This window comes from Betta splendens, chromosome 11, assembly GCF_900634795.4.
Source record: "Betta splendens chromosome 11, fBetSpl5.4, whole genome shotgun sequence".
Lineage (NCBI taxonomy): Eukaryota > Metazoa > Chordata > Actinopteri > Anabantiformes > Osphronemidae > Betta > Betta splendens.
In genome coordinates, this window is record NC_040891.2 from 13,590,084 (window position 1) to 13,616,035 (window position 25,952).

Genomic DNA, 25,952 nt, shown 5'->3' on the forward strand with positions numbered 1-25,952 from the left:
GTGAACGTGGCAGCAGTTTATTGTGAGACGCTCCTGCGGATTAGCTCGCGCGTAAATCTGCACGTGGGTCATTCCTTCCTAAGTGATGCCAAATGCTGCTCGTGCTCGTTAGGTCAGGCGTGGATCATAGTGGGGCTTCAGGTCCAACACGTCACCGAGTCCTGTGTTGAAATGTGTAATTCTGTCTCCGTTGTTCCACTGTTTGCGTCCACCGTTCACCGGCTCTGTCTGATCTGCAGCAGCTGCCGTAAAGGACGTTTTCCCGCGTCCTGCAGTCATCGCGGCTTTGCGTCTGGTTCCCGGGGCGACGCTCCGCTGATCGGAAACCCCCGGATCCGGAGGATGGCTCGCGGCGGTCGGACGCGTCGCTACGTCAGAGGCGCGAGAGGCGGCGCCGCGCGCCGAGGTGATCCCCGGCTTTAAAAGCGCGGCAGCGCGCGCCGGAGCAGTGCGTCACCGCGACCCAGCGCAGCCAGGATCCCCTCGACGCAGACGCACGAAGCCCCAAACGGCGACCGAAACAGCGGCTCGCGCACGACACGTCTGCACCAGTCACGAGCCTTTCCCACGTGCTGTGATCTTTGTTTTCGCCTTTGAACTGACGGCTTTTTTGGACTTTTGCGCCCTCTCGTCCCCGTTGTTTGCCGCGGGACACGGCGAGGACGGATCCGGATCCGGAGCAACAGCTGGGGAATGCCAGAAACCGCGCTTTATGGATAAGGAGTCGCGCTCGTCCGTTCGCAGAGTTTGATTCACTTTCTCCCGCGCCCTGAACAACATGAAGTCCGCCGAAGAGGGTGAGTGTTGTTCACGTGGCACTCACTCCGCTCCTCGCGCCGCACTCTTTACGCGCCGCTCGGACGCGCGAGCCGCTTCCAGCCGGCGTCGGCCGCGCTGGAGGCGCAGCCGCGCCTCGCGCCGCCGCTTTGGGGCACGTGGGCGTGGCGGCGCCGCTCGGAGCCTTTCATCGCAGCGCTAAACCCAAAATAGGCCGAATTGAGCGCGCGCTAATGACCGACGCGGCAGCGCTGGCGTTCGGGGCCCGGTATTGAGCTGCGTGGTCTAATGGTGCCGCCCGCGGCTACCTGCTGGCGTGTCACACCAGTTTCAGACCGCAAACACTGAGCCTCATTTTCTTTTACTGCCAGAAGTCGTACGGCAGCGGTGAAGTCATAGCCTTAATGCGGGGCCCCTAATTCTCCTTCATTTACAGCTGGAGCTGTGGTGACTGCCTCTGTCTGCTGTCTCCATCCCCACCACTGTGGTCACCATTACCCCCCCACCACAGCTCCCACTCCCACAGGGTCCCCCTACCCCTCAGCTCCCACTCCTGACCTCAGGCTTTGCCACAGACGGCCCAGTGATGTGACCCAGTGGGGCCTCGGGGTTCTGCCCCTTTACAGCAGCCAAACAAACGACCGGGTCCCGTTTGTTTTCAGAGCAGCATCACTGTATGTTTTCATGATGTTCCGGCTTATGGGCTGCAGTGTTACATCTGCCCGTGTGACGTGTGAAGGACCACCTGGTTCCTCTGGTTATTTTTAGGCATTCGAGCTCCTTGCGTTGGCCGTGGTTGTATCTGTACAGAGACGTTTTGTGTCACGGGGGAAACCCGCCGCATGAGGCCGCGTTTAAACACTAGGAACAGCTGGAACCCGCTCAAGTCCACGAGCTGCAAGTCTCCCATTCAACTTGGCAACCGCCGCCTTCTGAATGAAGGAGCCAGTGAGTGAATGTGTTTGATTATCATGGTAACAAGCTCCGTCTGTTTGCTTTCCAGAAGCATATGGCTACACTCCAAACATTAGCCTGTCCCTCCCACTGGGCAACCCCTGCCTCCCCGCCCAGTACCACAGCCTCCAGTCCAGCCCCGCCATCTCCGTCTCCGTGCCCGAGCCTCACGGCTACGACGCCCAGGACGAGGCGCGGGCGTCCGGCTTCTACTCGTCCTCGGGCGTCCGCCCCAACGGAGCGCCGGCGCTGGAGAGCCCTCGCATCGAGATCACGGCCTACGGGCAGTTCCCCGAGGACGCGGTGGAGGAGAGCGGCCTCCCTGTCGCCAAGCGGGTCAACTCCATCGTGACGCTGACCCTCCCCAGCGCCGACGGCTACCGCGACCCCAGCTGCCTGAGTCCGGCCAGCAGCGTCTCGTCCCGCAGCTGCCAGTCGGACGCCTCGTCCTACGAGTCCAACTTCTCCTACAACTACGACAACTCGCCCCAGAACTCCCCCTGGCAGTCCCCCTCCGTGTCGCCCAAGGGCTCCACCCTCGCGCTGCCCGGCGACGGCTGCGCCGCGGGGGGCTCCCCCCGCCACTCGCCCTCCACGTCCCCCCGCGCCAGCGTCACGGACGACGGCTGGGCCGGCCCGCGCGGCTCCAGGCCCGGCTCCCCCTGCGGCGCCAAGAGGAAGTACAGCTTCAACGGCAGCGGGCAGCACAAGCACTACCCCTACTCCCCGAACCCGTCCCCCGGGCCGTCCCCGCACACCTCTCCCCGACTCAGCGTCACCGAGGAGACCTGGCTGCCGAACACCAACCAGTACACCAACTCCGCCATCCTGGCGGCCATCAACGCCCTGACCACGGACGGCGTGGTCGACCTCGGCGAGGCCATTCCCATGAAGGCGCGTAAGACCAGCCTGGAGCACAGCCCCACGGTGAGCCTGAAGGTGGAGCCTGTGGGCGAGGAGCTGGCGGCCCAGCTGTGCGAGGACGAGCACCCGTCCAACCGCCTGTCGCTCAAGAAGGAGGGCTTCTGCGGCGGGTTCCTGGACGTGCCCCAGCACCCGTACTCCTGGCCCAAACCGAAGCAGTACATGAGGTGAGCGGGGGTTCTGTCTCTTCTAATGCTGGTCAAATACGCCCGCCTGCGTTGGTTCTGACCCGCCGCCTCGTTCTCGCTCCTCAGCCCGACGCTGCCGGCGCTGGACTGGCAGCTGCCGTCCAGCTCGGGGCCGTACAGCCTGCAGATCGACGTGCAGCCCAAGTCCCACCACCGGGCCCACTACGAGACGGAGGGTAGCCGGGGGGCCGTGAAGGCGCTGGCAGGAGGGCACCCGGTGGTTCAGGTTGGTTGTGGTCATTTAATCAGCCCGGTTCAATTAGTTCTAGACAAAAAGGTCTTATATTTCCCCAGAAGAGGTAAAAGTTGCTTAACAAGGAGGATTTGGTTTCTCCTCCTCGTCTCCTGAGCCCGTTCTGGCTCCAGACCCGCCTGCTGGCTTTGCTGTGATGATTGGACCAACACATGGTGCAGCCATTAGGCCCATTCGTCCTCCCGTCACTTCTCGCCTCAGCACTTTCTCCATCCTGTTTTCTAGCTTACGCGTTCGCGCAGATTGGGTCGGCGTGTTTCGTGACCTGCCTGTTTTGCTATTCGCCGATGTCACATTTCTGAATGGAATACCGCGGCCGTGCCATTAGACAGACCCGTCGGCTCGGTCGGTTCCTGTCCAGACGGGGGTGACTCACGCTTTTCCATCGCGCTGTGGAGCGCAGCGCAGACGGTTACGAGGCGACGCAGCGCGGCCGCTAGGAGCTGAGTCATGGGCTTCAACCACAGTAGCCGGTGGTCGGGGCGAAGGAAAACAAATGTGGACCTCTGCAGATCTGCTTGGCCTCGAACCCATCTGGTCCCCGCTGACCTCAGCCTCTGAATAAACACAGGCCCTGCAGCTCAGCGAGCGGCTGTCAGCTTAATTAATGCCGTTGCGTTACAATGTGTCGACACGTTGAGCAGACGCACTAGCGTCAACGCTCGCTTTGGGTGAAGTGAGTGAAGCCGGTGGTTTCGAACCAGTGATCGTCAGCTTTGCTGCTGAGCCTGACTTTGACTCTGCTTTGACTCAATCTACAGCGTGTGGATTCTACTCCTGCATCATGAACATCTGGACAGCTTTAACCTAGTTATTAAGAATCAATAAAGTAGAGACCCTATAATAGGTTTTCTTTTTCTTTGAAATGACACCTCCTGTTGTTCTCTGGGCAACAAACATGTCATTCACGCGCCGTTTTTCAGCCTTTGAGTCGGAGGCGTGTGCGTCTGTGATGAGAAGGTGCTAATGCTTTAAAGGCCGGGGTCTGGGTTCACCCCGGCTCAAACAGAGAGTGTGTGTGTTCTCCCTCAACGTACCCCCCCCCCCTCCCCCCGCCCAGCGCCAGCCTCCACCCCAACCACACAGACTTCCCTTTGTTTAGGAAAGTTCCCGTGTGTACGGATGACATCACTGCGTCCCGCGGAGGCGGCGGCGGCGAAACCACACACGTTTCTGGCAGCCCGCGATAGCGGCGCTGGAGGCAGCCTCAGACGAGCAGCCGCGTCCCGACTTCCTGATTACACGGTGCGCGGCCGCCGAGGCCTCGCTGGCTCGAGCCGCCGCGGCCGTGACTCAAGCGCTGCCCAGACTTCACAGAGTTTATTCTGGACGGTCCCGCTCTTTGCGGCGCGGCGGCTCCGTTTCCCTGCGTTTTCTGTTCTGTTTCGATGCCCGCCTCAACCACACCCGCGCCTCCACCGGCAGCAGCTGGAGCACAGCCTCTGAAGCGAACGCCGAGGGGTTCATGCTGCGCGTGGGGGAGGACGTGCCCCCTCCTGCAGGCTGTGAGGTCTTATTTTCTCTATGTGAAGGCAGCTTTCATGCTCTGCCCGTCGGCTCTGCTGGCGCTCATCTTTAGGTTCAAACTTCATTACGTTCATTTGTGGCCTCGATCCTCCACTTTAGATTCCCAAACAAAACAGCGCGATCAAATATCCTGAATCAAAGCGTCTGAACGCCGGCGGTCGGGCTTCTGCTGCTGATGGAGGCTCCGCATTCCTCTGCTGGGTGATAATGTGACCCAGGGAGGGGCGGCACTGCCAGGGTGAGGATCACAGCCTTTAATTGCAACAACAAATCACGGCCGCCGCCGCTGCTCGCTGTCTAACGGACAGAGGAAGCGCTTCGATCGCAGGGCGCCCGGTGATAGTTCTGCGTCTGGAAGTGATGGACGACGAGGCCGCGCTTTGTCGGGTCCTGGAAGCGGAGCGAGAACAGCTGAAAGCAGTCAGATGACACCGGCTCTGATTTGTCTAGACTTTGCTGCCGATGGTAATTTAAGGCACATAATCAGTGATCTGTTAGTAATTACAGTTTGAAGTAAGCTCCTAACCTTGTGAGCGGCTACCTCACTTCATCACACTGCTTCCTGCTGCCCAAATAAACAGCATTGCTAGGCAGCAGCCCATTTCCTTACACAAATACGCGGGGCACGTGCAGCCTCTTAGCTCTGACAGGGATCCTCCTTCAAACCGTGCTCTTCCTCCCCGGTGTGAGGCTGCGCTCTTCATCCCATCGCATCCCGTCCGTCGTCTCAGGCTCTTTGAGGGTCTGAGCCTGGCGACGCCCTCTTCACCCGGCTGAAAATGAAATTCTGTCCTTGGATGTTCAGTAATTAAGTGTCTTTCAAGTTATAAATAAAAAGTGGTCATCAGCTGTATTTGTTTATTAACTCGCCACAGTCAACACAGACTGGCAAACAATGTTGTTTTAATTATTGAAGGAATTTCCTTTACTTCATGACATGAAGTAGAACTGGCTTCATGACAATAAACACATGCGTTTGGAGCCGAGCAGATGACAGAGATCCACCCGCGCAGCGCTCCCATGTCCATGTGTTCTCTCCAGATGTTCGCGCTTCCTCTGCGCGCGGCCGACGTGCATAACTCACGTAGTGTGTCGGCGGTAGCGCTGCGCTCGGGTTTCAGGCCCGCGGGTTCGGGCCTCGTGCACACGCTCTGCCTGCAGTCTGGGTGGCTGAGGTCATCCTGGCAGGAGGCGGCCGTCGAGCAGCACCGGGGCCCAGCCACCGGCTGCAGGTCCGTACGGGTCGAGGCCGGGTCGCTGGTCGGAGCTGCTCCGGACCCCGACTGGCTCGGCCCGGGGCGACCGACGGAACCAAACACTACCTCAGTGTGGTCACAAGTCTCAAATCACCCTGAGATCCGGCTACTGTAGGTCAGACATGAAGGAATGGAGGAAGTGCACACAGACCGCTGCTAATGAATGTAAAGAGGATGAAACGGGTCATCAGAAGTTCCTAAAAGAGCACTTTGTTAGAAGCCTGACCTCTGCTTCCCCCCGTTTGTTTGTCAAGGCCTCACCCGCCTCTCTGCTTCCTCTCTCAGCTTCACGGCTACATGGAGAGCGAGCCTCTGACCCTCCAGCTGTTCATCGGCACCGCCGACGACCGGCTGCTGCGGCCCCACGCCTTCTACCAGGTCCACCGCATCACCGGCAAGACGGTGTCCACGCCGAGCCACGAGGCGCTGCACAACAACACCAAGGTGCTGGAGATCCCGCTGCTGCCGGAGAACAACATGCGGGCCATGTGAGTAGGAGGTTCACGCCCAGGTGGACTCACGTGACCCGAGGGCCAGAATCAGCGTCCAGCCTCCAGTTAATGACACTTCAGGTCCTGGACTGGTCCTAGTTACTGCACACTTGGCAGATTGTGATCACTTTTAGGGAAAGTTTGAATCAAGTCCACTTTTAGTCTTTCAAAAAACGTGTTGGTTTCAGGAACAGTTTAGCTGAGATGAGTCAGAGTCACGTCCAGATCACATCTGGAGTGGAGTCCAACGCGTCCGTCTGACGTCCAGCCCAGCGTTTCATGGAGCAAACACAGTTTGAGCCTGTCTTCAAAGCTGTCGGGAGCAGCCTTGACTTCCCATAAAAAGGCTCCAGTTTTGAGGCGTGCGCGTCCGACACGTCTGCTGCCTCCGCTGTGAAGCTGCGTATCGCTGCTCTTCTGCTCCAGCTGAACTGTGCAGGCCTCGGTCGGGGGAAACCTCATCCCTTCCGGGGGCTAATTGAAACCTCTCAGCGCTAGACGTTTACGCTGCGAGTTCATGAAGTTTGCTGCTCACGCGCGTGCGTCCGAGTGCATCGCGCGTGCGTCCGGGTCTTCAAAGCGGACGGGTGTTTCTCCCATTTGAGCCTCAGAGATCAGGTTACTGTGTTAGCGCGGAGCCGCTAACGGCGCGGAGCCGCGGACGTCAGCGCTTTCTGCCTTTTAATGGATGGAACACGTGCAGCTGCAGGAGACGGGTTCTGTCCTCACAGAGGAGCCGCCTGCGTAGCGTTAGGAGCAGGGCTTTGTGGGAAATGTATTTGTTTAAACCCGCGGCGTGTGCTTTGCTCATAATGGTTCAGACGACGCGTAGCTCGCAGCGCTTTGCTTTGTGTTATTCATTTGGGAGCTGAACAGCTGAGGTCCTCAGCATCAACACCTGAGCGCGTCGCCAGGCAGCAGACCCCAGTCTGGAGGCAAGAATGTGAGGGAGTGTTCCAATGTGTGTAAAAGTTGACATTAACTAGGCTTTGAGGAATGCGGCATCGAGTAGCACTGCGGTGGAAAAGCCAGAACGCGTTGGGAGAGGCTTGAGGTATTTGAGGATGAAAAAGTAAGATGAGCCGAGAGGAGGGGGCTTTTATTAGGTGTCTGAGGACGGTCTGAGGAGGGGGAGGAACCAGGAGCCATCACCTGTTGATACCAATGTAATAATGTCCTGATGCTGCTTTCTATGGAGCTGGCTTTGAACGGGGCTTCACTGTCTCCACCAACAGCATCGACTGTGCCGGCATCCTGAAGCTGCGCAATTCAGACATCGAGCTGCGAAAGGGGGAGACGGACATCGGACGGAAGAACACGCGCGTGCGGATGGTGTTCAGGGTTCACATCAACCAGGCCACGGGAAGGAGCGTGTCCCTGCAGGTCGCATCCAACCCCATCGAGTGCTGTGAGTACATGAAGACAGGTTCACGTTCACGCTGAGCCCAAAGCAGCGTCGGGGCCGAATTCAGTCAAACACAGACAGAGTTTCTGGTTCAGAGGGTGGAGATTTCCAGAAAGGAAATGTGACGTTAGGTGAAAGAAGCATGTGACACGTGGATCACAAGACAGAGCCGCTGGGAACTATTTATTGATCAAGAGAAATGATTTAAATGTCAAATGTTTAGTGTTTCCCTGTTTTATTATTATTAAATGATATTAACATGACTCTGAACTGTGGAAACTTGTGATAATGTGACGTTTGGACGCTTGTGGCTGTGAGCGGCCTTTGAATCGAGCTCCTTAGAACCTGCACTGACTCTGCACTGGAGCTGACCTTCTACTGGGACGCTCAGGCAGATCAACCGCTCTGTGCGGTTCTGGCACCAAAGCTGCCGCGGAGATTAGGTCCTATGATGTAAATGAAAGACAGTAGTTAAACCATGATCTCAGCCCCTTGAAATAGACCATTGTTAGTTTCTGAACGACGGCCACGAAGCAATTGTTTTTGACCGAAACACTCCGTGTGTGTGTGTGTGTGTGTGTGTGTGTGTGTGTGTGTGTGTGTGTGTGTGTGTGTGTGTGTGTGTGTGTGTGTGTGTGTGTGTGTGTGTGTGTGTGTGTGTGTGTGTGTCAGAGCAACAGGCGGAGGCAGAGAAACAGAGATGTGGGAAAGACTGATGTTTTCCAAAGGCCACGAATTAGAGTTTGATCAAAATCAGAACGCAGGAACATCGAATTACTAAAAGATGATCCTCGTATGAGAAATATCCAAGAGAGGGAAGCACGAAAGACGGAGACACGATCCATACGCTTAGCGAAATATTTGGGAGAAAACTTCCAGCGTAATTTGAGGAAAACACAAATAAACACAGCGTGAAGCCGCTCCCTACTTACGGGCGCAGAGGGAGTGTAATTTGAACGTGCGGAGGTGGAGGTTTGCAGCTCCCGGCTGGTTTCAGCCTCGTCTGGATGCTCAGGTCTGCATGGGGAGTGGGTGTGTGTTAGCTCAACGCTCAGTCTGGTTCTCCCCTCCCTCCCGCAGCCCAGAGATCGGCCCAGGAGCTGCCGCTGGTGGACCGGCAGAGCCTGGAGGCGTGTCCGGCCCCCGGGGGCGAGAAGATGCTGCTGGACGGGCACAACTTCCAGCACGACTCCAAGGTGGTGTTTGTGGAGAAGGCTCAAGGTAAACGAGGGTGTGGATGAGTGTGTGCGCATGTGTCTCCCTCTGCCCTCGCTGCTGGAGAAACCCCAGGACTGCTCCGTCCCTCCCCTCCCCCCTCCCCCCGCTCCCCCCGCCGTCAAAATATCCTCCGCGCCGCCAGAGCGCCACATGTGGAGCACATTAATGCTCTGTATTTTTAACCCAGCAGATTTACATTTGCAGAAGTTTCCATTGCCTGTTGAGCAGAGGAATGGATCACGAAGGCTGTGTGTGTGTGTGTGTGTGTGTGTGTGTGTGTGTGTGTGTGTGTGTGTGTGTGTGTGTGTGTGTGTGTGTGTGTGTGTGTGTGTGTGTGTGTGTGTGTGCGTGCACATGTGTGTGTGTTCGCGGTTACTTGTGTGTTTGTGTGTGTGTGTGTGTGCATATGTGCCCGTGTGCATGTGTGTGCATGCACGTGTGGTTGTGTGTCAGTATTTGTTTCTCCTTCCGCTGCTTCGAGCCGTTTGTTTGCAGAGCCGCCTGCTCCCAGATGTTGATAGGACCAGGTTTACAAACAGCAGTTTCCTTGATTAGCGGCAGCGTGAGGCTGCGTTCGGGTCGAGGCTGAGCAGCGTAAACACGTGCGTGACTCATTCAGAGCGAGGGAAGCTCCTCATTGTTCCACCTGTGGAAGGAAGAATCCAAGGCTGCTGCTCAGCGCCGGCACAATGGAGCAGAGGGGAGAAGTGACCTCTGACCTCTGGGCTGAACTCGTCAGACATTCACTGGTGCTGAACTGTCATTAAACCTTAAATAGAAGTTACTGCTTCAGTTCTTCTCGTCCTCGCGTCACATTTTACCTCGTGCTCAGTAACAGACTGACAGGACGGACTTTACATCCTGTAGTAACTCTATGTGAAATGACTGAATGGCTTCCTGATGAGTCTAACAGATGTCGCCTTGTGGCTGCGGCGCTTCCCTTTTTCAGGACAAAGGCGTTTTTGGTGCTCTGGAGGAAGGACGCCGCTCGCGGTGCTGGTTCTGGAACCCGGCTGCCTTTAGGGCCATGTGCCGCTGTGGACGGGCCGTGAGGGGAGTGCTCCCTTGTTTTTGATGAGGGTTTCCCCGCGTCTGGCACCAGCATTAGATTCCTGGGCAATCCTAGCATGGAAACACCCTTCAGCCAGGCTTCCACAGCTCTGCCTGCGCTGCCGCCCGCCCGCCCCCCATCCCGCTCCATCCTCAGCTCTGGGTTCATCAAGGCTCCGGGCCGCGGGCTCCCTGCAGACGGCGCTGGGTCTTCTTTACAGCTGCTCTCTGTGTCAGCGCAGGGGTAATTACTGTAGATACAGTAGACGAGTAGAGGCACCGTTAATCTCAGGGGTGACGTGCGATAATTGGTGTAATAACATAGAGTCAAATACAGCCGGCTGCTTAACACCAGCTCATCCTCACACAGAGGCAGCAACGCTGATTCCAGAACGCAGCTTTAAGCATCACGCTCCTAAATCCACACTGGCGCATTTTTGTTTCCATGAAGAGCTGAAAGGTTTAATTTTAGCCCTGAATTTTCCTGTCGCACACGCGGCTGCCGGAGCGGCGCATGTGAGCGTCACAGCGTCACAGTTTCCTCCCTCGCCGGGACGGGTCGCCTGCTGCCCGGCGCCGCCAGCGCGCTGGAACCTTGCTTTGTTTTGGTTTCTGTTTGCGCGTCTCATGGTCCGAATGAAGTTTCCACTGGGCCGACGGACCGGGTTCTGGGGGAACCCCGGTTCTGTGTGCGTGTTCTTGGTTCTGACTGATGGATCTGTGTTCGTCCGTCACCTGCGCCTCCATACAAATGGCCGTGATAGCATCGGCTCAGCTGTCACCTGTGGCTGCAGCCAATCAGTCAGAGGCGACTGCAACGTGAGCAGTCTCACCTTTCCTTCATTCGCCCCAGTCTGCACAGAAGATGCTGCTGCCGATAAGCTCCTCCATTTGGGAAATTAGGAGCCGTGTGCTGTTCTGCTCGGCTGCAGACTGGAAGCTTGACTAGAGGATGGGATGTAACAACAAAGCATGTGTTCACTGGATCCAGAGCGTCAGCTGATTCCTTCCTCACAGCTGCGTCTCCGTCCTTCATTCAGGTTCTCTGGCCTCTTCAGTAAAGTCTGGATCTTCTGTATTTCCGCTCTGTGACTGAGAAGGGTTTCATTTTAGAGTAGGAGCCCTCTCACATCTGGACGGCTGCTGTGATGGCGGTTCCGCTCGTCACCTCAGCCCAACGAAGCCTCTGCGAGCAGCAGGCAGGTGAAGGCAGCGTCTGACTGTGACTCGGCTGTAATTCACTTTAGCCGCCCCAGGCTAACGAGGAGAGCGCTGAAAACTGAACTGTGAGGGGATTACGGGGCTGCAGGGCTGCCAGATGGCGTCTGGCTTTAGCTGCTCGCACGCTGCAGATAAACATCGCCCTTTAAGCCCATTAGAGCGAGACCGGGCCGAAGCGGAGGACGCGGCCTTCAGCCTGCTGTCCTGCAGCAGAGGCCGCTGCGCTTCGCATTCAGCCAGCGCTCCGTGGTTTGGCTGAACAATGAACAATGGCTGTTTCATAAACAAATCAATTACAGGCCCATAAACAGCAGAAATTACGATATAGGATTCATAAAAATGGGTGTCTGACGGACTCCAGAGTCTGAGTTCTTGATGAAAGCGGTGTTTTTTTCACCCGGTGACAGGACGTCGGTATCTCCTCCTCCTCCTCCTCCTCCTCCTCCTCCGCCGCCGCCGTCTATCAGCTCGGCGCTGCTCGGCCGCCGCCCTCCGCTCCAGAGGCCACGTCTCCCCAGGGCGGTCGGAAGGAAGAGGGTTCAGTCATCAGCCAGAAGACAAGGGGACTCTTTGAGCGCGGCACAGGGCTCCGGGTAGAGCATGTGTTTGTATTTACTGTACTTTATGAGGGTTTGGGCACATGCCACCTCGCAGCTTCACTCTGGGCACCGAGGCTTCACTCCACCCAGTCCCAATTAGGGAGCACAAGGAGCCGTTTGAGTCCCTTTATAAACCCAACATGACAAATAAGTGCACTGTATATTGTTTGATGCCTTCGGCTGCCATGACTGTGCAGCAGCAGCCTTTAGTGCCATTAGCGCTCTGTGTTATGTCTGTGGGAGAAAGTAATGGGCCGCGTGGAGCTGTGCGAGGCTGGGCCTCGGCCAGAGCGCTGGAGCTGGTCCGCTTTGCTCTGCAGAGGGGTACTGGGTTTACACGGAGGGCGGGTTCCGCGTTGGAGGCCGTCCAGCACAGTGGGCCAAGGAGCTAGCGGCCGTGTTGAGCTGGTGGAAGCCGCTCACAGGCAGCTGCAGAATAACCGCTGCAGTTTTCATTGGACCGGTGCAGGCGCCGTGCAGATGTTGTCCTGCAGCTCCGGAACATTCTGTGGTTATCAATTATCCAGACACTCTTCTCAAACAAAGGCATCCCACGCATTCAACATTCAGGCCTCGCTTGTTGTGTTTTTTTTATTTTTCATTTGGTTCTTGAGAAGTTTCCTGGCAATCGGTCGCCGGGTGCAGAAATCAGACTGCCCAGTTTGAATTTCTATCTCTGCAGTGAATTGAGACACTGGATTGAGTGTGAGTCAGAGGGAGCGAGAGGCTGAAAAACAAGCTCACCTCCCGTGGATGGACACGGACTCAGGCTTCTCTGGACTCGTTCCCAGAGCGAGGAGGCAGATGCAGCGCAGACGCAGACGCAGGCGCAGATCTGAGGCCTGGACGTTTGTAACAGTCGGGTTCAGTGAGGACGTTTGGCTCAGAGCAGTCGGACTGTAACGTCCTCGGTTCTAACAGGATTCCTGCACGACGCCTCTCGTCTCCATTGTTTACCTCAGAGCTTCCGTCTGACTCGGTCACTGTTTAGTTCCTGGTACTAACACAGTTTGACTAGACTGCAAACATTTGGTCACCAGACGCTGATGATGTCACACGTCATCCTCCCACATAGTTGGAGCAGAAGAGACGCAGCGTCGACCAAAGCTCCGTCCCACCGGACGACGGACAAACGGTCCACTCTGCAAAAACAAGCTCGAAGCAGGGTCTCGATTTGAAAGCGTGTCTCCAGAACCAGCAGCTCAGCTCAGCTTTTCCCTCACACTGACTCGTCTGGTCAGCTGTTCGTTTGGTTGGAACCGGCTTAAAAACGATGATGAGACGTGTCCAAGGCAGTCTAATGCTGTGTTCACTGACATTTGTGGCAGTAGGAAAATACAACGTTGACTTTTTAAACAGTTTTAATGAAGATGCCTAAAAAGCATAACCTTGTCTTTGATGCCAAACACTTGAGTAGGAAGTTTAATATTTCCAGTTTCCACAGGTTTAGTGAGCGCCGCCCCGCAGCGAGGAGACGTTCGCTCGCCGCTGTCCGTTCTGCTCAAACCCTCCACTTATCACACTGCAGACAACCTGCTGGGCACCGCCGCACATATCTGACTTAATTATCCTCAAGAAACGCTGGCACGTCTGACCTTTCCCAAGCGTTTCCTTTCCACGTTAAGTCATTTCATGTCTTTTTAGGGCCTTGTTAATGAGTCACGCTTCTAAAAAGGCTGCGGCGGTTTTCCTCTGAGCCTAATAAATCTGCGAAAATATAGTTCTGCTCACACCTCGTTGGGCAGGATGACAAATCAAACCCTGCTTTTTTTAGGAGGCCTGTTTTTCGTGACGGCTCACGATGCTTTGTTTTACTGCTTGATGGGAAAGCGTCTTTATTGTGGCAAGTTTAAAGCGAGAGAGAGAGCGAGAACGCGTTTCCAGTAAAGGAGAAAATACCCAAGCGTTTCACCGCCGTCGTAGGGTGATAGCGGAAAGATTCCTGCGAGGAGTTAGAAAGTGAGGGCGAGCGGCCGCTTTCCAGTCAGCGCATTAACGAGGCCACCAGCTGCTGCAGCGTCGGGATTCCACGCAGCCATGAAGTCAAGGCTTCTCTCATCCTGCAGAGATGTCGCTCATCTCCTTGGAATGACGCTTTTTCAGGGTTGCATCAGATTTCTCTCTCTCTCTCTCCTTGTTGCTCTCTCTCTCTCTCTCCCTCCCTCTCTCTCTCCCTCCCTCTCTCGCTCGCTCGCTCTCTGTCGCCTCTTTGAGCCTCGGCTTCCTCAGACTGAGGATATGAGCTCAGCTGCGGGTCAGACGCTGACGTGTGCGAGACCCTCGGCTCTGCTTCATGCATCACTGACGTAACACATCATAATAACAATGCTTGTTCCATTTCTTCATTTGTGCCCGGAGGCAGAAATGTGGCGCACGCTCCGCCTTGTCACTGACGCCTCTCTCTCTGTCTCTCTCTCTCCTCCAGACGGTCACCACCTTTGGGAGACTGAGGCCAAGGTCGAGAGAAGCGCTTCAAAGCCCGTAAGTGACCCTGTTGTCGTGATGAGCCCCGACAGCAGCCAAAAAACAGCTGTTCTCATCGTTTTTGAATGACGCGAGTGGCGAAGCGCTTTCAGGCCCCGCGTTAGAAAAAAAGCAGGCTGACGTGTAAATGCTGAGAGTGAGTGAGCTCCGGCCCGACGGCTGATTTATCCTCAGTGCATCTGCTGCCTCGTTTAACCTGAGCGAAGTCTCCGTTCGCTCCAAATGCAAATCCAGTGTGTCGCTGCGGCCGCATCTGCAGCAGCAGAGACGTGGGAACTGCTGAACCGTCACACGCTGTCCAGGAAAGGCCGTCCTCGGGGCTCTTCCAGCGGTTAGTGTTTGAAAACGCTGGCGGACGAGTTTCAGACTCAGCCTTTGGAAGCTCGGACTTGGCACCGGTCCGGTTCTTGGCCCGAAACGTCTGAGAGATAGGAGGCAGAGACGAACGGGGGATTAGAGGACGTCCAGCGTGTGCGTGAGGCGCGGCACCTGCTCCAGCGTCTCCCCACAGCAAATACACACTCAGAGACTGCTGAGACACATCTGTCTGCCTGAACAGACACACACGCACACACACGCACACACACACACACACACACACACACACACACACACACACACACTGGATCGCTCCCATTCTAAACACTGACGCTTCTTTGGCCTCTGTTGCACCAGGACGGAGCCCCCGGATCCTGAGAACACATGATTTAGTTCTCATTTACAGTTTACAATGACTCACACACACTTTAATAGATGTCACAATTAGTGCACAACTGCTGCTTCATGCTCACTTTTCTCGTCCTCGCTCCACATGGAGGCGATTATTTCTGTCAGATAAAAACATCGCAGCTCCAGTTGCGTCTGTTTTTTTTTGTTTTTTTCACATCCTGGAGCTGGAGTTGAGATGCGTTTACGGTTCAGCGTGTGCACATAAAGCTTTCAGACGCTTTTGAATGATTCCACTTGCGTCGCGTGGTTTCGCTTTAAAAGCCCCGGACCCGTTTTTCACGACAACCTTTAAATCCACGTTGCGCGGCAGCGGTTCGACGCCGCTGAGCCTGGACGCAGCTCCAGACGCCGATCAGTGCTTCCAGAGGCGAATCCTCCGAAGGACGGACGGTCGCGGCCTCTTCTGGCTTCGCTCCACTTTACGACTGTGGTGATTTAATGAAGCGCGTCTGCTTCACCTGCAGACAGAGCACTTCCTCCCGGCCGTGAACCTGGCGGGTCCAGAACCCGGGCCTTCGCCGGCTCCGTCAGCAGGAAGCTCTAGTGGGGAACAAACACTGTGGACACTCCCACGTATTCACATCAGATCAGTTAGTGATTAAGCAAACAGCCTCGTGGTTCTGGAATCACGACCGGCTTCTAGAGGGAACCCACACTGGATGTTAAACCTCTACGTGTTAAACCTTTAAATGTTACCTCTACGTTCCAGGACCGTAGTGGTAAAAGTAGTCAAACTGTGGCTGAGTTCGTCTCTCGTTCCTTTGCAGAACTCCCTCCTGGTGGAAATCCCTCCCTATCGGAACCAGCGACTCTCCGCTCCCGTCCGCGTCAACTTCTACGTGTGCAACGGGAAGAGGAAGCGGAGCCAGTATCAGCGCTTCACCTACGTCCCTGCGAGCGGTAAGGACCCCCTGCTGCTCCCGCTGCAGCTCCTCACGGCCTGAAAGCGAGGGCTCGCGTCTCAGCTCCGTGCACTCGTGTTAATGCCTTTTAAATTAGCTAATTAGAGGCAGGGCTTCACATCTGAGGAGCAGAACAAACAGGCTGAATTCCCCGTTGTCTGTGGTTTCGCTGGGGAGGAACAAAGCAGCACTTTTATTCTCCCATTGTTAAAGCCGCTATAAAAGCGGTTCTGTTCCGTACCTGTAGCTGCAGCGACTGGACGCAGGGCGGGAAAGGCTCCGAGCCGCTGCCAAGCTAAATATAAACACCGGCCCAAGTCAAATGTGAAAACACCACTGCTAATTGCGCCCCGGGCTCCGAGTGCACATGCGGTGGGTGGTTCAAAGCCGGGGCCGAGGGACCCGGCCCGGCCCGGCCCTGAGCGTGGGCGACGGAGTGCCCCGCTGTGAAAGTGGAGCATTGTCCTCAGCACCGGAGGGGGGGGGTTCTGCTCGGTGTCTCCTGAGGAGTGGAATGAAAAAACAAAAAGCCACAGGTGGAAACCAGATCTGTGGTTTCGCAGCTGTCACGTGACGCGTTCCTGCAGCAGCAGCAGCTGCGGCGGCTGCTCGTTTCAAGCGGGTTCTGTTGTGGAACGTGCAGCGGAAACCCCGGGCCCGGCTCCGGTTCTGCTTCCTCTGCCTGTCGCGCACCCAGAATAGGGCTGCGTGTTCTATTTCGGGCCTGCGGCTGCAGCTTCGCCTCCGCTGCAGGAGGTGCCGGCGGAGGCGGGACGCGTCCCGCTTCCCCCCGCGTGCACCTGGCGACGCTGAACGCATCAACCAGACGGTTCCTGGAGCGAAGCGGAGCCCGGCTCCTCTGCCGGTACCGAGTCGATGCGTGGCTTCGGTTCTGGTTTCAAGCGCGTGCGTCACGCTTTTAATGTGAAACAGCTTCAGCGGCTCCAGTTTGTGCAGAGACGCCGCTGCCGTTGGTGTAACTGGGCTGAAGCTCCTCTTATATAAGACTGATGTCGCGCGGCCCCATCGCACCGTCCTGCATGTTCTGGGCTGGAATCTGGACCCGCGGCCGCGTTGGCCGCCCCGCTTGGTTCCCATCTCCGCCGCCTCCATTTTGTCCGCTCCTGCTGCATCTCGCCGCTTCGGGCCCAGTTGGACGGTGTGCGCCGGTTTATTTCACATCACTGCGTTACTGCACCCTGCTGAGTATCGAGCTGCTGTTGCCGCAACATATTTCATATCACACATTTAGTGGATATTAGCGCCGGAGCCGGATCCAAAGAAAATAGGGCTTTTATTGCAGGAGCAGCTGGACGCTCCTCGTGTTGATGACTCATCCCATTTTTTCTAGCCTGGTGAATATTTTGAGCGGGTGGGAGGCTCGGCCCAGACAGAGGCTCATTGATCCATGAGTGTTTGTTTGGCAGAGGGTTTCCTAGCCACAAGCCCACTCACTCGCTCGCTCGCTCACACTCGCATTATGTGTTTACTCATTTCCTCTTTTCCCTCTTTTCTGTCAGTTCCTACAATAAAGACGGAGCCGCACGACGACTACGACGCGCCCCTCATGTGCTCTGAGCACGGCGCCGCCTTGTCCCTGCACCCCAAGCCATACTTCCCCCCGCAGGTCGTGACCCCGCCCATGACCTCTGACCTCAGGCCGTGCGTGGCCTTCCCCGTCAGCCAGCAGAGACTGGCCTCCAGGCCGTCCTCGCTGCCCTCCTCCTCCTCCCCGAGCACCAGCCCCAAACTGCACGACCTGTCGCCGCCGCCGCCGTTCCCCAAGTGCCTCCCCGCCGCCCCCCACCACGGCGCCCCCGCCCCCCACGTCTCCATCATCCAGGAGACGCCCGGGCGCTACCAGCAGCCCGGCCTCTACCAGCCGGGCAGCTCGTCCTCCTCCCCGACCTCGCAGCCCCCCACCCCCACCGACGCCCCCTTCTCCCCGGCCCACTGCATGGCGCCGGCCCAGCCGGGCGGCGCCGGCAGCCCGGGGGCCCAGCCGCAGCCCAAGGCCGCAGACAGAGGGTCCCTGCAGGAGGACGGCAGCCCCCCAGCGCTGGCCGTCAGCATCAAACAGGAGCCGCAGGAGCTGGACCAGATCTACCTGGACGACGGTATGAAATGACTTTTATGTTTCTAGTCCAGAAAAAGCCCATCCAACCTCTAATTACCAGAAAAAAGGTTTTCATTGCTCCCAACCATGACATTAATAATAATATCTGCTGATGGGACTCCTGATCAGTATCGTATGACTCGCTGATCACTGCCAGGAGCCGAACATTTGGCTCCTCGGCATCTGTCGTTCGGGTCGTTAGCGCGTTCGGCGAGAGATCGATGCCGCTCAGACGTCTGCGCCGAGGGTGAAGCTAGCGCCAGCGCTCGTTTAGCTCAGATCGGACCGGGAGGAGGTGAAAACTCGCTGGCGCTTCAGACCGGGCCCGTGTTGTTTTATCACAGATTCCCGCTGTATTCAAACATTTTTCTGATTCCTCTTTTAAATTATCGGACTTTTGCGGTCTCCGTCTTTCCTTTCTGTCAGCCTTCAGTCCTCTAACATCTGTGGCAGTTGGATCAAAGGAGCCTGGTGGTCCTCTGCTTGATATATTTGGCCTAAAACCCAGAAGGAGACAAGGCTGCCCGTAAAATAAAGGCTGTTTTTTCTTGTGACACGCTGTATTTATCTCAGGCAGAGCAGGATTTCAGGAGCGCAAGCTTTATGACCTCACCTCTCTCTCCCTGAGGCTCGGGGGCAGCTCTGATTCGAAATAAATTGGATGAATGATCTTCCTCATGGCGAGAAAAAACACGGCCTGACCGTGCGCCGGTCCCACGGAGGGAGGTGCAGTGGATGAAGAAACACCAGGAGCAGCCAGATCCGCTGCTGGAGCCGCTGCTGGGGCGTCTGGACGGCTTCTGGCCCGGCTTCCTATCGATGCTGCAGGACCCAGAACCGTCTGACCGACGTTAACGCGTGTTGGCTGCGATCGAGACGTTACAATAGAGATTGTCGGGTCAAACCAGGTACATACAGACTTTAAAGCCAGGCCCCTCGGAGCTGGAGGAGGTTACACGTGTTTTCACTGGCGAGTTGACGCAAATTCACTAAAGCTCCTCAACTTCACGTGGCCTCTCACTTGATCGAAATCTTTGGCAGCGTATGACACGAGTCTTTCATTTATGGCCTGACTCTGGTTTGGTGTTACTGTGGTCTATGAAAACGCAGATAGTGATGTATTGGACTCTTAAGGAGTTGAGCTGCTGATAACAGCGGACATTACTCAGCGGGAACAGGGTCGTGTGTTTTAGACTGACATGGAGTTTATTATCAGAAGTCACGCTTTTGAAAAATGGATCCGATATCCAAACACTTTGAAGCATTAGAGCTTATGACGGTTGGAGCAGGGAGTGGTGCTGAGGCTGAGGCCCTCCGGCCCGTTTCACTCTGGTTCTTGTCCCCAGAGAGGTCGCCAGCACGGAAAGTGTGCAGGCTGCACGGCGTGAGGCCGCGGGAGATGGAGGTCGGCCACGCGGCCATAAAAGCTGCTGACTGGAGGCGTTCGACGCTCCCCCTCTGGCTCGCTGCGAGGCTGGAGGAAGGAGCCAAAACCATACGTTATGCTGCACAGTAGTTGGCTGCAGCCCGTTGTCAGCGGTGAGGTAACATGAGCTAAACATGTGCATTATGGAGTCAGATCTGGGCCAGGGAGCGGTACCAAATGCTTTTTATGGTGTGCTGTGGCCTTGTTAGATGTCAGAGCAGCACAATTCACGACTTCAGGCATCTGACAATGATACAGAAAGTATCTGAGAGTTGGGATTTTAACCAGCAGCTGTTGTTTATTACTGCCAGCTACAAAGTGAATGTTTGGTTGTTTGATGCAGTAGTTGATCCCGTGTTTCCTGTCGTTCTCGTCCTGATACCTTTTTTTTTCTACCTGGTCCAACGTGCTTCGTGGCTGTGGTGAACTGGGGAACCGCTCTGTGGGTCTGACTCGTAGTAAACCAGCAGGAGCCTCATCATGTGGCCAAGAACATCTCGTGGCTTGTGGCCTGGAGCTGATGTGGCTCTCAACTGATTGGTGGTGGGCTTTTATTTTCTTGCTCCACCTCTTCAGAGCGTCAGGCTTTTCCTCTTCGTACTCGGGTTTGGTTTTTGAGATTATTTCCTAACATCAGGTAAAGAAGCTGCGGACGCTCTTGCACTGTGCTGCTCAGTGCGATGACGCAGAGGCGTTTGAGCCTTAATGGGTCAAACAGCGCCGCCCTGCTGGTTCCTGGGCCGCTGGAGGGCTTCCTGCTCGGCCTCTATCAGCCTCTTGCAGCTGCTTTGGGCCTCAGGAAGCTGCTGCAGAATGACTTGATACCAAACACGCGTTCACTCGAATTCTGTTGTTTCACTGCTGCTGCTTTTACTACTGAATTATTACAATGTGAAGCATTTTCTGAGGGCTGATTCGGGTTCCAGGGTTCTGCAGAACCGTCATGTTTCCCATTAACTAAGTTATGTTTGTGCTGATTTGTTGGGAGCGTCTCTTCGACTTGGGCTAATTGCTGTGACACAGATGTCACGCTGGTGTTGGGTCTATTTTCAGGACTTTGTTGTAAACACATTTAGAAATCGATAGATTGACTTTTCTTTTTTCAATTAGATCCTCCACATCAAATGTGACGGCGCAATGAAAAGTGGGCCATGGCAACGACACGTAAACAGTAAATGTTGTGTCTCCAGTGGTGCTGAAATTTAAATTTACTGCCGCTCTACATAAGAATGAATCACTGCAACCAACCGTTCTGTCTTTCTCTCATTTAATAATGAAATGAAGGCTCATTCACACAATAATGAGAGGAACGCGTCTAAACAATGCAAGTGATGGATAATGTCCTGGATTCACGGCTCAAAGCGCACATTGAGACGGGTCCTCAAGGTTTCAGCTCAGCGGTTACGTCCTTCCAGATGCACAGAAGGTCAAAGCCCGATCAAACGAAGAGCCGGGTCGGGGGGTCCGGGCCGAGCCGGGCGCAGAACCCGTGCAGCCCAGTGAGAGACTGTGGAAGGCAGGAGGTCCGACTGTGGGGCCTCGGGTCCAGACGTGGCATCCGGTGAAAGCGCCCTGAGGGGGGGTCTGTCCTCTGGAACGGGCCGCGGCTGCAGTGATGAGCAGCCTGTCGTCTCACGCACGTCTCACGCACGTCTCACGCACGTCTCACGCACGTCTCACGCACGTCTCACGCACGTCTCACGCACGTCGCACCGTGTCCTCACAAAGCTGAGTAACAGCTCCAGCGTCTGTGACACCAGCGTGTTTTGTGCTGCAGCTGTGTTGTAGTTATCAAACCTTCAGGTTCTATTATTAATAGTCTGCTTGTAGCCAAACACATTCACTTGTGTCTAGACAACATGAAAACGCTCCAGCGCTGATTTATGGGCCAGACTTTGAGTTCCTCCGTTACTTTTCGACTCCTCCGTGATGTTTTTTCGTTTTGTTTTTTTACCATGGGAGCATCTTGAACCTGGACCAGCAGCTCTGACGTGTTTGCGTGTGCCATTGTTGCACCCAGTCATCGCTCTGCGACAGGAAGTCCGTGGTATTTCTGGTAGGAAGTGACTCTGCCAAACCCGGGTCACAGAGGGAACAGCCAGAGAAGCCCTCCTTCCATTGTGTGAGGCTGTTGTCAGGTTTCCAGGCTGCTTTTCCAGCGTCGGTCGGAGGGAATTCCTCCCTCGTCCCGCTGGCTCGGGTTCCGGAGGCTCCAGGGTGTTCCCCTTCCCCTCGCACGTTTCTTGCCTTTGTGAGATGGGCCTGATCCTGAACCCAGGCGCTGATTAAAAGGCTGGATGCAGATTAAAGTGGGGGGGGGGGATACTCTTCTCAAAGTAAAGAATAGGTTCACCGATAAGAGCAGAAGGAGATAGTGAAATATGAGGCGTCTGAATCCCGGTTGACGTCTCCTTCATCTGTATTTTTCTGGGCCGGTTTTGGTCGGCGGCTCCTGGATCGCTCCCCCTTCGTCAGCCAAAGCACACAGCAGATAAAAACAGATAAACAAGCGCACCTGGCACCTTCAGAGGCGGCGGCAGGTTGCATCATCTCTCTGAGGGATCTCAGACGTGAAGCGATTCTATTAGACCGACTCGGAGGAAACGGCAGGTTCCACACAGGTCCACTGCATCATTACCGCTGGCTCGCTGTCTGTTAATAGGACGCGTCCTGTGTGTGACCTCAGACCTCGTTCCAGCGCGTTAGACCGGGATGAGCTGCGTGTTCCAGCAGCGTGTGGATGTGGACCGCTGACACACTAACCGCCCTCTGCCCTGTTTGTCTCCGCAGTCAATGAGATCATCAGGAACGACCTGTCGAGCATCTCCGTCCACAGCAGCGCGTAGTTCCAGCAACGAACCAAAGGGAAACAAACAGAAGTGACTCTGAGCTGCGTGTGCCTGGACTGTGGTGGGCGACACTCAGCCGAACCAGAAGCCAGGAGAACAAATGTAATGTATCGTCCTGACCAGGGTCCAACGTGTGCCTTGTTTTCCATGTGTATTGCCTTTATAATGAAACGATCGGAGGAAGAAACCACAGCAGACTTTTCTAAGACGTCCAAATTGACTATGTAGCATCCAAACCGACAGCACGTCTGCTTTTACAGGACCAACACTTGTCTCATGTTTTTTGCTACAGTCTGTAAATGATTCAGTGCCTAGGAATTATTCTGTCATTTGTATATACAGCATACGTTCTGCTTCATTTTGCATATCTGGCTTCACAGAGACGGTTTAAGAGACAAGTGCCTTTGACTGGAAACGGGAAGATGAAGTTTGACTTTGCAGCCGTGATTTTAAGATGTTTTGGAAACGTGACTTTCTGAATAGTGATTTCTGTGGCTCCAGTGATTGATGGGATGAAATAGAAACACTTGTGCTCATGAACCTCTTCACAAAGTGACTGAAGCCTGTGATGTGTTTGATCGTCATACTCACCAAAAGCTACTGGTCACAGCAGAACAAATAAGTTTGTGAGTTGCTAAAATATTTTCTGTATTTACAGCCAACAATAAGCATTTAACCATTAAAGTGGGATTTATTGTTTTTATATTAGTTACACTCAGTGGACACAATAATAAAATGTGCGAGTCGCTGACTTGAAAGCACCACAAACGTTGTTTTCTACAGTGGAACTAGTTGAACTAGACGCTCATTGAAGGAAACTCATCTCAGATTTGACGAAGCTCGACTTCGACTCCTCCCTGGAAGCTATGCAACGGCAGGAAGCAGTAGTGTCTCAGCAGAACGTCAACGACCAGTGTTATAACTGAGGACGCGCGACTCCAAAGACTTACAGCAATACCAATATTCAGCCACGCTTTCATGTTGGTCTCAAACGTCCCTATTTATTCTCTTAGCATGTGCTCAGTTTATCCATGTGTATCTTACTGCTTCTTTTACACGTTAACCACCGTCCCGTGGGCCACGTACCGCTCGGCTCACGTAGTGGCTGTTGGTTTTGTATTTATGAGTCTTAATCCATGTTACTGAAGGGCATGAAGGAAGCCATATTGAAATGTTTACCCTAGATGTTTGTGTTAATCTGCCACTCATAATTCTGCTTTGTGATCTTTTTCTGTGTATTTGTCAATAAATAAGCCTTCATCTCTGCTCGTGTGTGGTCTGTTCTCTGCAGAAAGGACAGTCTGGGCTTCATTTAGAAAACAGGGAGTTACATTTAGTTTAAGAAGATATAATAACATAGTTGGTTCATATTGTGTAGCGTTTCAGCTCCAGGCCAGTAGATGGCGCTCTAGGAGGTTGATCTCATGCCTTCAGGTCAAAACCAAAATCTGGAGTCAGAGAGAGACTAACTTGGTTTTTTGTCTGTAGGCTTCATTCAGCAGATGCAACAGCAGCAAAGCTACGAAAGCAGAAACAGATGAACAGAATGGAGTTCATGAACGATGTAGGTGAGACTGTTGGCCCATGGAAAACGATGCAGAACCTGTCTGGTCCCGTGTGTTATTGGCCCCTACGTGTCATTTTGGCTCTGAGCGCCGCCACCACCAGCAGATGTGTCCGACTGTCACTGTTGGTTAAAGGTTTGATTGACAGGTTGGGAAGCTCAGCATCTGGAGTCTGTGGCCTCCAGACTGCGTTGACTGCAAAGTATTTACAAGCAATTATTAGAACTGACAGTTTAATTCATGAGACCGTTAGTTTGTCCAGAGATATTTTTGATTATTTATTTCCTACAAGCTTCATCCAACATTTCCTCCCTCATCAACCCTTAAAGTTGACAGTTTATATATTAAGCACATCTGTATTGTTGCAGTCCAGATGTGGTGTACAACCAAAGGCTCCAAAGGCTGCCTTCAGACGCCTGTGCAGTAATGAGGTCCAGTGGCCGCTGACCGCGGGGGGTCCTCTGGTGGTGAACAGCGACACCCTGTGGCCCCTGAGGCCTTCGGTTCCACGCATTGACTAACAAATGACTTGTTTTCATATCTGATTAGTTTTCTCTGCTGTTATGAAAATCAGGACGTGTTTGACTGTCGCTTAGTTGGTTTTGAGGCGCTGCCTCACGTCTATTAGGAAAATCAGATCTCACTTTTCTACTCAATCTCTACATGACCCTGCTGACAACTCGCTGACATCCAGGCGACAGCCGACCGCACCAGGTAAGTCATGATCTCACACTTTTCACATGTTAAATGTGTCACATTCATTGTTTTAGACAAGAGTAAGACTCAGTAACTCATAATAAAAGGTTGATGTTTTCTTATATTTGCTTCTGTGCTCCCACATAAATATAGTTATTAAGTGGAACTAAAGTTAACATCCAAAAGTATATTCTAATCATTAATATGCTTTGATTGATTTTAGTGACATTCAAGTGTCGCTTTCCTTAATTTTATTTTGCTTCTTTTAAAGTTTCTTTGCTTATTAATATATTTTTTTGAGCACTAAAGCTAATCATCATACTTTTGTATTTAAATCTCAATAGTAGTTCCTAATAAACTGTCCTTTTTCAGCCCAGTTTTCAGTCAAAATGAACAACATGCAGGACCCCTTCTCCAGGAACGGCAGCGGGCAGCCTCAGCCCGTGTCCTGTGAGTTCGGACGGGGTCAGAACCTGTCTCTGGCCACGGCCGAGATCATCACCTTCGTGGTGGGCCAGCTGGTGATCAGCAGGCTGCTGTGGCGCACGCTCACGTCCAGGAAGGACAAAGACATCCTCAACATTAATCTAGCGCTCTTCCACAACGTCCAGTACTTGATGTCCCTCGCTCACGTGGTCTGTTTGTTTGTGGTACCGCAGGTCCAGCTGCAGATGCTCAGCTTTTATATAGTGTACGCGGAGCTCGGGGGGCCTCTGAATATATCCTTCATCTGCATGCAGCGCTACGTGGCTGTGATTTACCCCACCTACTACCCCCTGCTGAGGCGGTACAGGTGCAGGGAGCTCTGGGCTCTGGTGGTGTGGCTGCTCTGCGTTCCCATGGCCTTCGCCAGCGTTTTCGTGGGGAGCGCGATGTCCTCGGTGAAGGACGACCTCATCAACTCAGTGGTCTTCATCGTGATGCTGTCCGTCACGCTGCTCAACACGCACGTCAGCGCCAAAATCATATTGACGCTGAAGAAGGCCGGGCCGGGCGGCGAGAAGCTGAGTCCCGCCAAGAAACGGGCCTTCAACATCGTCCGCGCCACTTCCGCCATCACCTTGTGTTTTTACGTGCCAGTGGCTCTGCTGCAGAAGTTCAGAACAGTCAGTGAATACACGTACGAGTGCATAGTCACACCCGTGTGCATAGTGCTGCTGTCTGCTGCCAGCATCGTGCACCCTCTGTTTTACCTCTCTACTCAAGGGACTAATGAGAAAATCACGTTGTGACAGTAACAGTAGTCAAGAACAAGCCTGTGTGTGTGGATCAGCTCCATGTTGAACTGATCCATGTAAAAAAACATGTCTTTATGATGACGG

The 25,952-nt window shown here is 54.4% G+C and overlaps 1 protein-coding gene across 1 annotated transcript; it reads left to right on the plus strand.

Moving 5' to 3' along the window:
- The first annotated feature begins 371 nt into the window (after positions 1-371).
- On the plus strand, positions 372-23,634 carry nfatc1 (nuclear factor of activated T cells 1). Its single transcript, XM_029167411.3, has 10 exons — positions 372-797; positions 1,781-2,822; positions 2,910-3,069; positions 6,165-6,367; positions 7,606-7,778; positions 8,856-8,996; positions 14,289-14,344; positions 15,844-15,976; positions 17,499-18,095; positions 22,311-23,634. Exons 1-10 carry the CDS (start codon positions 779-781, stop codon positions 22,364-22,366), a joined length of 2,580 nt encoding a protein of 859 aa, XP_029023244.1. The 5' UTR covers positions 372-778; the 3' UTR covers positions 22,367-23,634.
- The last annotated feature ends 2,318 nt before the right edge of the window (positions 23,635-25,952 follow it).

Bases quoted from the DNA above. Each gene is read 5' to 3' on its own strand.
- nfatc1 (XM_029167411.3), top strand. The intron at 2,823-2,909 runs GTGAGCGGGGGT...CTCGCTCCTCAG, and splicing joins AAACCGAAGCAGTACATGAG to CCCGACGCTGCCGGCGCTGG. The intron at 6,368-7,605 runs GTGAGTAGGAGG...CTCCACCAACAG, and splicing joins GAGAACAACATGCGGGCCAT to CATCGACTGTGCCGGCATCC.